The sequence below is a fragment of the Photinus pyralis genome, unplaced genomic scaffold, assembly GCF_008802855.1.
Source record: "Photinus pyralis isolate 1611_PpyrPB1 unplaced genomic scaffold, Ppyr1.3 Ppyr1.4_LG1, whole genome shotgun sequence".
In the NCBI taxonomy this organism is placed as follows: domain Eukaryota; kingdom Metazoa; phylum Arthropoda; class Insecta; order Coleoptera; family Lampyridae; genus Photinus; species Photinus pyralis.
This window is the reverse complement of record NW_022170249.1, coordinates 60027059-60038057: the sequence shown is the minus strand read 5'-3', so window position 1 is coordinate 60038057 and position 10999 is coordinate 60027059. Positions and strand designations below refer to the sequence as shown.

Below are 10999 nucleotides of genomic sequence, written 5' to 3'. Positions count from 1 at the left end.
TACAAAGTAAGCATAAGCATTTTACAAAACATGAGAAAAGTTATGTTTGTGAATTTGGAGGTGAATTTAAATATTTTTCGAACAGATCTAATTTTTTCTTCTGAATTTCATTAAAGGTCTCCATTTGAATTCTAATGTTTTTAATCTCTTCTACCTTCTTGGCTTCTATTTCTAATTGTTTTTTACGAAAAACGTCTAATCGTTTCCACTTCGATGAAAGTTGTGGCGTACATGCTTGTACAGATGAGGCATGCGTTGGTGTCGATTGTGGTGATGATCCATTTTCAGTAATAACAATTGGTGTCTTTGGCGGCTGTGAAGAGGCCACCACATTGATAGGTTTCACACTTTTATCACGGGCAAATACTTCCTCGAAGCGATCGAAATATTCCCATGCTATCCTACCTCTACCTGTAGCGACCTTAGTCTTATTATTATCTAAAATTTTTATGTAGGTACTACGCATATTACGCATTTTTTTATCAAGTGCGTCAGATGACACTGTATATCCTTTGTTCTTCATTTTCCCTGCGATCTCATTCCACAGATCTTTTTTTTTATACTTCGGATTTCTAAATTTTTCGATTAACTTTTCGTATTCATCTATGAATAACAGAATGCTTTGGCGACTCCATCTAAATTTTTCACCTTATAAAATATGTTATTAGTACATGTATTAATTGGTATTCACCTACCTTCTTTACTAGCTTCTGCATCTTGCACAGCATCCAAATTGTTTGTGTCACCACCTTCTAATTCGATCTCTAAAACAGTCGTAAGTAATGCATTACAGGAATAACGTGTATAGTTTGCACCTTCATTATACATCGCATCAACTTCACTTTCATCGACTGTAGTATCGTTTTGGTAATTTAAATAATTACTTGTTGAAGGTGTGGGTACCGGCCGCAACCGTATGGTATTATTTTTACCGACGACGTAATTTTCCACAATAACTACCTTGTTCATCTTGTCCTGCACACTGGTCTACAAGTAATAACTATTTGGCGTGAAAGGTTTAGGTTATTTTTAATGCAGTTCGCATATGAGTTTGCACTTTGCAGTTCTTTTGTGAGGTTATGACGAGAACGCTGACGGCGCTGAGTACAAACAGCTGAAAACTTAAGTGCTAACCTATTTTGTCAGCCGCTGACACAGAATTCTAAGTCAGCGGACGCATTCAGGGTAATTGCTTAGTAAGCTACTTGGCCGCTGACCGTCCCTGAATGAGCCCAATGATTGCCCTTTGTGAAGCTTTGACTGATTTATATCTACCGGAACCTACTCAAGCCAAGTTTTCCCAAATCGCAAATGATTTTTGGCTGAAGTGGAACATGCGGCATGCCTAATTGTTGCGGAGCATTAGACGGCAAACATATTAGGATTGATTGCCCGGCAAACTCAGGATCATTATATTTCAACTACAAAAAATATTTTAGTATTGTCCTACTTGCGGTGTGTGATGCTGACCATGGCTCATTGAGCGATGGTGCTATATTTCACGATTCATATCTGGGACAAGCCATGGAGTCCAATACCTTAAATTTGCCACTTGCAAATGTACTACCTAGTTGTAAATCTGGTACCGTAAGACGGGGCTACTTTGGACAGTTTTTGAGGTTTTTTCTTTTTTTTGACCTTATTTTATTTCGAATAGAACCAGGTTTTTTTTCGTAGGTTACTACACCGTTCCGCTATGACTTGCTGAAAAAAATAGTTTTTTTTTTCTTTGGTATATATATTTTTTTTTAATTTTGAAAAGTGTCCGAATTTACCTACATATGTGGGGTAATTTCGGACATGTATTTAAAAATGCATAAAATTGAAGTTCTACGAGTTAAAAAGTAACTTCGGACACAAATATAAGTTTAAAAAAAAAAGAGTTGTTTTCACATAGAAACTCAAAAAATACAAAAATTCTTCAAATTATTTAACGTGTTTTATTTAAAAAAAAAACATTACTATCAAAATATCAGTCAAAAACTTAATTATATAAATTTATATAACAAGTATGAAACTAAAAATCATTTTCTTACAATAAACAAAAATAAAAAACTCTTGATATATCACAAGTCATCACTCGTTTTTGGTTCAATAATAACGTTGTCTTACTGTAGAACAATCTTTGGCGCGTTAGAGAATTTATATCGTTCCCTTCGTAAAGGCACTGGATTGAGGATCTCAAAAATATCATGACCCTCAATATAGCTCTGGTCAGGAACATCCGGAAAGTGAAAGTAGGTATCTTTCTCAGTCTTTTTTTTTCTTAAAAATCGCCGTCCTGGATTTTTATCATGAGTCCTTTTAACTTTGTCACCAATTGGCGATTTTGGAATCCCATAAAATTCCGACGCCTCTCTTATGCTCTTTTTGTTAGATTTAACATCTGCTACTGCTGCTCTTAACACTTCTACCGAATAAGCACCATTGTCCGAAGTTACCCTTCAAAAGGTGATTTTTTTGGTTAGGACGATCTGAACAAAAACAATGGACTAATCAAAATCTACAAATTACACGAAACATTCCTAACATACAAGCTTTCCAAAAAGTGGAAAAACTACGACTCTATCATTAATAGGTTTCGGTGTACGCAAGTTACTTTTTCCACTTTTAAAAAAGTCAAAAAATTGCTTACTTACGGAAACCGACGTAAAAAATCGTTGGGTGCGAAAAAAACATCCATACTCACCAAACGTTCAAGGGCAACTGTTTCAAACACTCTCTTCTCATTAGGTGACCCCGTGAATAATTTCACTGCCCCCCCCCATAATTTTTACATGTTAAACGGTCCCGTTGTCCGAATTTACCCGAGCTGTCCAAAGTAGCCCCGTCTTACGGTAGGGAAGTTCCGTACTTCATTGTAGGAGATGCTGCATTTCCCTTAAAAGAGAATTTAATGCGTCCATATCCTGGTCAAAATCTTGACATTGTTAAAAGTATCTTTAACTACAGATTAAGTCGTGCCAGGAGGTGCATAGAGAATTCGTTTGGAATTTTGCAGGCTAGGTGGCGCATTTTCAGTCGCAGTATTAATTCCACCCCAGACAGAGTTGATCTTATTGTGAAAAGTTGTGTCTGCTTGCACAACTATCTTAAAAATGAGGAAACCACTATACCAATAGGCGAACGATTATATTGCCCTCCCGGATATGCAGATAGTGACGTGTCATTGGGACAGTGGAGACATGAAATAGAGCATAATTCAATAATGACAAAAATTACTCAAACAGGATCGAACAATTCAACAATTAAAGCGAAGAATATGAGAGATGAATTAGCACGTTATTTTATGTCTCCTCAAGGATTTAAAAAGGGCCAAATTGAGTATGTGAAAAGGACTAAATAAATTGAATATTATTTTAATGTAATACTATTTAAGTGATTAGTAATGTTTACATGTCTCCACCCCACACCTGAAGAAATAATGTTTTCTTAAGATTATGTTTTACTACAGGATTTGTAATTTTTTTTATCTCTGTGGCTAACATTCTACAAAATATATCATCCTCATCTTCTTGTACTTGTTTATTCCTAAAAAACTGCAGGCTCTTTACAATTTCCGCATCAATTTCACTTGGCACCTTCTTCGTATTGTTACAAACGCTTGTAAATTTAGAAGGCTGTGCATGGAGAATTCTTTTTTTGTTAGTACTAGATGTTGAGATCTGAGCAGCCTGAGATTCAACATCCTCGGTTAGGTGTATTTGTATCGTCAGATGTAAAGACGTTTGCATAGGTGTTACCTGAGGGGTTTCCGAAGTGTATGGAAGCAACCTGGACTTATTGATGACAATTGTTTTTCCCTTTAATGCAAGCTGATCTGCAAGTAAAATGAAATTAGTTTTGAATTTATGGAAGACATACACTTACTAAATTGTTCATTTTGATCATCAGAAGCATTCTCCTGCACAACGTCTTCATATTCTGTATGTTGTGTCTCGTAATAATCGGTCTGTTGAGATACAATTTCAGTTGATTCAATGTCGGCAATAGAATTAGTATCCTCAACTTTCCGTTTCAGATTAGAAATTGTGCTGCAACTTAAAAGTTAGCTAAACAGTTTACCACATATTCGTTCTAAAATCCACATACGTGCGTCTTGCATATGAATATCTAAGAAATTCATGGCAACGTAATATTCCCATTTTGATGTGTCTTCGGCAGGTGCTCCACTCAATGTTCGTTTTTCATATGCCTTTCTCTCTCTGCAATATTTCTCCTTGAGATACTTCCAAACTGTCTGACAGGATTCCACTAAAGAAAGTGATGTCTTTACTTAATTAAAGGCTACTTATGATTTTTTACGTACCATGCTCGTCAATTGTAGTTCCAATTTCAGTCCAAGCATTGTTAATAACTACGTTATCCTTGTAATTTGGGTCTTTCTTGTTATAATTATGTTATAATAAAAAACTGGATCCAAAGGACCCGTCTAACTACAGACCAATTTCAGTGCTATCAGTGTTTTCAAAAATAATTGAGAAAATTGTGTGCGATAAAATCTCTACATTTTTGAATAACAACAATGTCTTAAGTCATTCTCAGCACGGATTTAGAGCAAACCGCTCAACAGAAACTGCCACGATTGATTTCATCCAGGAAATTCATAAAGAACTGGACCGTGGGAGGGTAGTGATCGCAGCGCTCCTCGACATCTCGCGGGCTTTCGACACTGTAGACCATGAACTACTTGCACAAAAATTAAATGTAGCAGGCATTAGAGGAAAAGTTAACGAATGGGTGATTTCCTTCGTGTCGGATAGAAGCTTCAGAGTTCACATAAAGGGAGAGAAATCAGAACAATTTAATATCGATATTGGGACTCCACAGGGAAGTACCCTTGCTCCAATGCTTTTTCTAATCTACGTTAACGATATGGTCGAGTATCTGGGAAAATATGGCATTCTCTTTATGTATGCCGATGACACCACTATTATCGTCTCAGCCTCAACTCAAGAAGAAACGATATCAAAGCTCGAAACTGCGCTCAGTTTATTTATGAAATGGTGCTTTTATAATAAACTGAAAGTCAATATAAACAAAACAGCGTGTATAGGCTTCAGCTACGGAACTAGAAACCCCCAAACTATCTCAATTCAAACCGACGACGGACAAATTATTAATCTTGTTGAAAAAGCTACTTTTCTGGGAACTGTTATCGATAGTAAGTTGACTTTCTCTGACCATATTGACCTCGTCTGTATAAAATTAAAAAAACTACACTATCTTTTCCTTAATTTAACTAATTACCTGGACAAAAATGCGTTACTCTCAGTTTACTATGCCAAAGTGTATTCTGCTTTTAGTTACAACATTATCGTGTGGGGACAATCAACAGAAGCTTGTAGAGTGTTTACCTTACAAAAACGAGTAATCCGGCGTATATACAATCTAAAATTTAACGAATCGTGTAGAGACACGTTTAGAAATAATAGACTTTTAACCTTTGTGTCAGTTTACTTGTTAAAAATTTTAGTGTACATTCATAAACACCGACTAGTTTTAAAACGAAACCGTGACAACCATGAATATTCCACTAGATCTGGAGATAATTTGTATCTTCCGAAATGCCATCACTCAAAATTCAAGAAGTCGGTCCAGTACGCAGGGTGTTACCTTTACAATGTACTATCACCTGACATCAAGAATATCACTAACACAAACACGTTCAAAAATGTGCTCAAAGACCTACTCATTGTAAAGTGTTGTTACACAATCCAAGAGTACTTGAATGTCATCTAAATAATAATGTTTGTCCAATATTTGTATACAATGTGTGTGTTTTATACCTATTGATTCTCTTTGTGTGACCAGCCTTATCTATTGTAAAAATAGCTACAAAGGTCTAATAAATTATTATTATTATTATTATTATATATGCAAGGAAATTGCTGAACTAAACTTATTAATAGTTCCACATCTATTGTCTCAAGGGCAGACGCAGACATACTCTTTTTTATTATACACTAAACAAGCAATAAGCAAATTATTTAGACTAAATAGCGGTTTATTTTGAGTAAAAGTGGCACCTTGAAATTGAAAACATAAAATAGATTTAGGTTATAAACATAGAAAACCTAACCTACGGATAGAATGAAAACAGAATTACGATTCTTAAAACTGTCATGGCGCCCATCAATATGGCTTCTCTATTAGGCTTCCAAGGCAACAGGTGGCACTGAAGTGTGATTTCTTTAACCTCGTGAGCGTGACCTGACGAAACAAACAAATTAAAATTTAAAAGCCGCATCATCCATAGAAAACCTAACCTACTTAGGTTTTCTATGGCATCATCAAATCGAAGCCTTGCACTCGTTTGTTGTTTTGTGTTTTCGTTTTAATTCTAATCTCGAGCTGTTTAAATTCGTGTTATACGATTTCATGTGTCGTGTTAAGTAATATTGCAGTTTGTATTATATTATTCTTTGAACTTTTGTCTTTTCGTATAGTGGGTGTTTATAGGTTAGTTTTGCATTAGTGACGTTTATTTGATTAGGAACCCAGCAAACACAAATGTTTCAATAAGATCTCCGAGATGTTGCAACTAAAGCTCTGATGAGATGTGTCGATGAGACGTATATTAGATGTTTTTGAATCCTTAATATCGCATGTGTCTGAGATGTCACATTTTCAATGCCCCAGGGATAGTTCGCCTAGTGCTCAATACAAACATCTCAGTGGGACTTGTATGCCATATCGCTGGGACTAAACAGAGGTATCTGAAAAACGTGTCATCTAGCTCCCAGAGCTGTATCAATACGGTCTCTGAGATGTCACAACTAAAGCTCAAATGCTATGTCTCTACGAGGTACAAGCCGAATCACCGGGATTAAACAAAGACGTGTCAGAAATATATCATGTATCTAACGTAGATGTTTCAATAAGAGGTGCTGTAAAATATATGTAACTTCTCAACGCGACACACGTACGTGTAGTAGTAATATAACGGGTGATTCATATAATGATTGCGGACAATTTGAATTTTCAGTTGGGTACACAAAACATTCATAAAGTGGGTCACATGCCAAATGTCATTTATTTAAATGCGGATTAATTTAATGGATAATGCCAATGCCTTACGTAAAAACCACTAAAATCTACAATCAGTAGGTTTTGTACATCAAGAACTTAATTATTACCGAAGCGGGTCGTTGATGAGATATGAATTTCGAACCGAATCATAACAGACAAATTTATTTCATATTACTAACTTAGATATATCTGTTAAAATACCATAGCTGAACTAATTTTTAATAAATACGATTTTTAGATAGGTATAGTATGAATTAAATATAATTTTTGGGGTTTATTCGTTTTTTTTTTCAGTAGGCCACGAAATATTATAATCGCCGTGCGAGTACAAAGTCAACAACTTTGTAAATTCTTTGAATTGAATCTTGTTTACTTAAGATACCTGTTTAGCGGATCGAAAAGTGTGCTTAACCGGTTCTAGGGTGGATATTCGTTTTCGTTTTAAGGGTCGTTCATTCATTGATTTCGTGCGCGTCCTCGTGATTGTTAATTTTGATTTGTGTTCGTGATTAGGTACATTTCCGGAATCCGGTTGGTTTGAAGGCATCACTATAGGTAAGTACGTACCTAATCTATCTATTTTTGTTTGTGTATTTAATTAAGATTGAAATTATATAAGCAAAGATAAATGCAAGTTTTTCGATTTTGATGCACATTAGATAGATGGACAGGCGAATTACTATAAAATCTTAATATTTGTGTGAATATGTAATCACCGGCAATAAATTAGCGAAATTTCAGACAAATTCCGTTTACACAATCAATGGAACGTGTGGGTTAAAAATATTGAAATTAAGAAATTTCTCCCTGTAACTGTAAACAGTTTACTGTAGATTTTGGCGCTGAACTGTTTTTTCGCATTTGTCCTTACGGGTCACGGAATTATTATCCTGATGAGCGTACTTCTCGCGATCAATATCCAGTGAATTTTTACCCTACTGATGATGACCACTTAGTGGTCGAAATACGTATTTAGGTTTTTTTAAAACTTATTGTGGTAAAGGGAGAAATTTCTTAATTTCAAAATTCCGTTTAGCCTAGGGTTGGTATAAGGAAACAAAATTGCCGTTTCTACAATACAATTTTGATTCTATACAATCACACAATGTATAAACTAGAAAAGGATTTAGTTTAATTTATAATGTTAAACATTACTTAAGCAATTTGGAATTGAAAACAAAGTGTTGTTCAAGATCTCTAGGGGTATGTATCTGTTTCACGCAAACCGTTGCCTAAAAGTATTCAAGCTCTCATTGACAATATGAATCTGAAAAGTTGCTACCAATATAATTTTTCATAATTTATTGAAGGAAAATATTATCGTGATCGTTACATTTCCGGTTATACCGGATGTCGATAGCAATTTTTTTATTTTGAATAGAACACCCCATATTTTATCGCATTTTAGAAATCTACATGAAAATCTACGTCTTTTGATAGAGAGAAAATATTTTTGATAATCTAATTGACTCGTAACTATGGATCACTGTTTTTTTGTAGCGTAGGCTGCATAGTAAATTCCGAGATAAATGCCGCAAAAAGCAATATGGGCACGATGCCCGTTTTTAGCGCATTTTTTTTAATAATTAACACACGATTTACCCGTCATGGTATTCTAAGGAAAGGACTCATCAAAAGGAATTGGTTTCTATACAAACTATAAGTGTACCACAATATTGTTGGTGAAAATTTAACTTAATTGGTATAACATTCATAATTGAGTTGACTTCACATGAGGTACTTATTTTGCATCTATGCTGGGAATGCATCTTATACTGAGGTTGCCATATTCTTTTGTGTTTTCGAAGGTCTAAGTAAAAAGGTACGTCATGAGCAAGAAAAGGAAGCCATTTTGTGATCTATCCGATAGACAAAAATGGAGACTAGTGGAAAGAGAGATGAATCCTAACACAGCCATTTGTTCGCGTGCCACTGTTTCAGTCCCAACTCCAAACCATATAATGGAGAAAACATCTCCAATTCCGGTGGACAATTACGTTATAGACCAGGGCTGCGATACCGCTACTTGGTTGGGTTCTGCATCATCAATAGGTTAGCAATAATTAACATGACAAAAAACATCAAAACTTCCTGCTTTAGGTGAACATAGTACAGGCACTAGTTTGCCAGCTGCTCATTCCCAGGCTAATTCGGTAAACTCGGAAACATTCAGTGTTTATGTAAAAGATATTGAAACTAACACATATGATAGTTCTAGTGGTTTACAAGAAGATCTGAGAACATGGGTTATCAAGTATTCACAAATACCCAGAACTGCAGTGAATGATTTGCTGGCTTTGCTAAGAAGGAATGGTCACTGTGATTTACCAAACGATTCCAGAACATTATTGAGTACACCCAGAAACTCAGCCAATTTTATCGAAACATTTAGTTCAGGTCGTTACGCACACTTTGGAGTGTATGAGCAATTGAAAGACTCTATCGTGAAACACTACCCTAAAAACCAATACCCTACTGAAGTGAATCTACTTATAAACATAGATGGGCTACCACTGTCAAAGAGTTCAGCTATTCAATTTTGGCCTATACTATGTGCTATCCTTTCTAGTGAATTCTACACAACCCCATTCCCTATAGGAATTTTTGAAGGAAATACGAAACCAGATGACGTAAACCAATTTTTAAAAAAATTTGTAGACGAAACCAATACCATTCTACAGTCGAGTATAATTTTAGATCATAAAACCATTGTGGTAAAACTGCACGCTATTGTATGTGATGCTCCAGCCAAGGCGTACGTATGTGGTATAAAAAACCATACAGGCTATTTTGGTTGTCCCAAATGTATTCAACAAGGCGAATTCATTGAAAATAGGGTTGTGTTTACCGAGACAAGTTCAAGTGAGAGAACTGATGCATCATTTAAAAACAGAATTCACCCCGAACACCATAGAGAAACGACAGCATTGGAAAAATTACCCATAGGAATGGTATCACAAGTGGGACTGGATTATATGCATTTAGTTTGCCTGGGTGTTATGAAACGTCTGCTTCAGTTTTGGGTGAAAGGAAAATTAAATATCAGATTGAAGCCAAATAAATTGGAAGAAGCTTCCAGTAAACTAATATCGATGAGAGCCTATATTACTCTAGAATTTGCACGACAGCCAAGGAGTTTAAATGAAATTGATCGTTGGAAGGCGACAGAGTTTCGACAATTTCTGCTGTATACGGGGCCAATTGTAATGAATAATATATTGTCTGTGAAAACCTATAGACACTTTATGTGTTTAAGTGTAGCTATTAGAATATTGTGTGATGGTAATTCTGATACTGACTTGATAGATTATGCACATAACTTGCTTCTATATTTTGTACGAAAATATGGAAATATGTATGGATTACATTATCTATCATATAATGTACATAATTTGATACATTTAGCGCAAGATGTAAAGAGATTGGGACAGTTAGAAAATTTCAGTGGTTTTAAATTTGAGAATTACTTATATAACTTAAAAAGAAAGCTCCACATATCGGGTAGACCCCTTGAACAAATATGCAACAGAATTATAGAGGAAAAGAATCACAACAGAAATGTTTTACAAAAGTATCCTATTTTACATTCCAAGCTTAATGTAATTTACAAAGCAGAGTTTGAGTCGTTCACCCTAACTACGACTGCACCAAATAGTTATTGTATCCTTTATGACGGGAGAGTTGTAAATATTTTGAAAATATCTCAGAAAACTAATGTCTTATGTTTCACCGTGAACACATACAAAACTAATACATCTTTTTTTTCTGTTCCATGTAAATCAGAAAGTTTAGGCATTTTGTATGTAGCAGATGTGATGGAAGACACTTTTGAAATACCATTTTCTGATATAAAAAATAAATGTATGTGCCTTAAATATTTAGATGGATATGTTGTTATGCCATATTTGCATTAATTACCAATTGTAAAATTATGTTGTACATTTTATTAACCACTGTATAAATGTAC

General features: G+C 35.0%; 2 protein-coding genes across 3 annotated transcripts; one reads left to right on the top strand and one right to left on the bottom strand.

The window, feature by feature from the left end:
* Positions 1–2: 2 nt before the first annotated feature.
* Positions 3–995, bottom strand: LOC116177112. 2 transcript variants are annotated; one of them, XM_031495998.1, is made up of 3 exons: positions 816–995; positions 696–764; positions 3–648 (listed from the first exon to the last, which is right to left on the bottom strand). In XM_031495998.1, the coding sequence occupies exons 1-3, from the start codon at positions 967–969 to the stop codon at positions 41–43; spliced, it is 831 nt and encodes a 276-aa protein (XP_031351858.1). In that variant the 5' UTR covers positions 970–995; the 3' UTR covers positions 3–40. The 2 variants fall into 2 exon arrangements, with proteins under 2 accessions (XP_031351858.1, XP_031351850.1); XM_031495990.1 differs by having other exon boundaries at positions 696–995.
* A 4747-nt stretch (positions 996–5742) lies between these two features.
* On the top strand, positions 5743–10980 carry LOC116180936. Its single transcript, XM_031501126.1, has 2 exons — positions 5743–9084; positions 9133–10980. The coding sequence occupies exons 1-2, from the start codon at positions 8862–8864 to the stop codon at positions 10944–10946; spliced, it is 2037 nt and encodes a 678-aa protein (XP_031356986.1). The 5' UTR covers positions 5743–8861; the 3' UTR covers positions 10947–10980.
* Positions 10981–10999: the final 19 nt, after the last annotated feature.

Excerpts from the sequence above, each read along its gene's own strand:
- LOC116177112 (XM_031495990.1), bottom strand. The coding sequence starts at position 969 with ATGAACAAGGTAGTTATTGTGGAAAATTACGTCGTCGGTAAAAATAAT. Across the intron at positions 649-695 it reads TGCAGAAGCTAGTAAAGAAG|GTGAAAAATTTAGATGGAGT; the intron begins GTAGGTGAATAC and ends ATATTTTATAAG.
- LOC116180936 (XM_031501126.1), top strand. The coding sequence starts at position 8,862 with ATGAGCAAGAAAAGGAAGCCATTTTGTGATCTATCCGATAGACAAAAA. Across the intron at positions 9,085-9,132 it reads GGGTTCTGCATCATCAATAG|GTGAACATAGTACAGGCACT; the intron begins GTTAGCAATAAT and ends TTCCTGCTTTAG.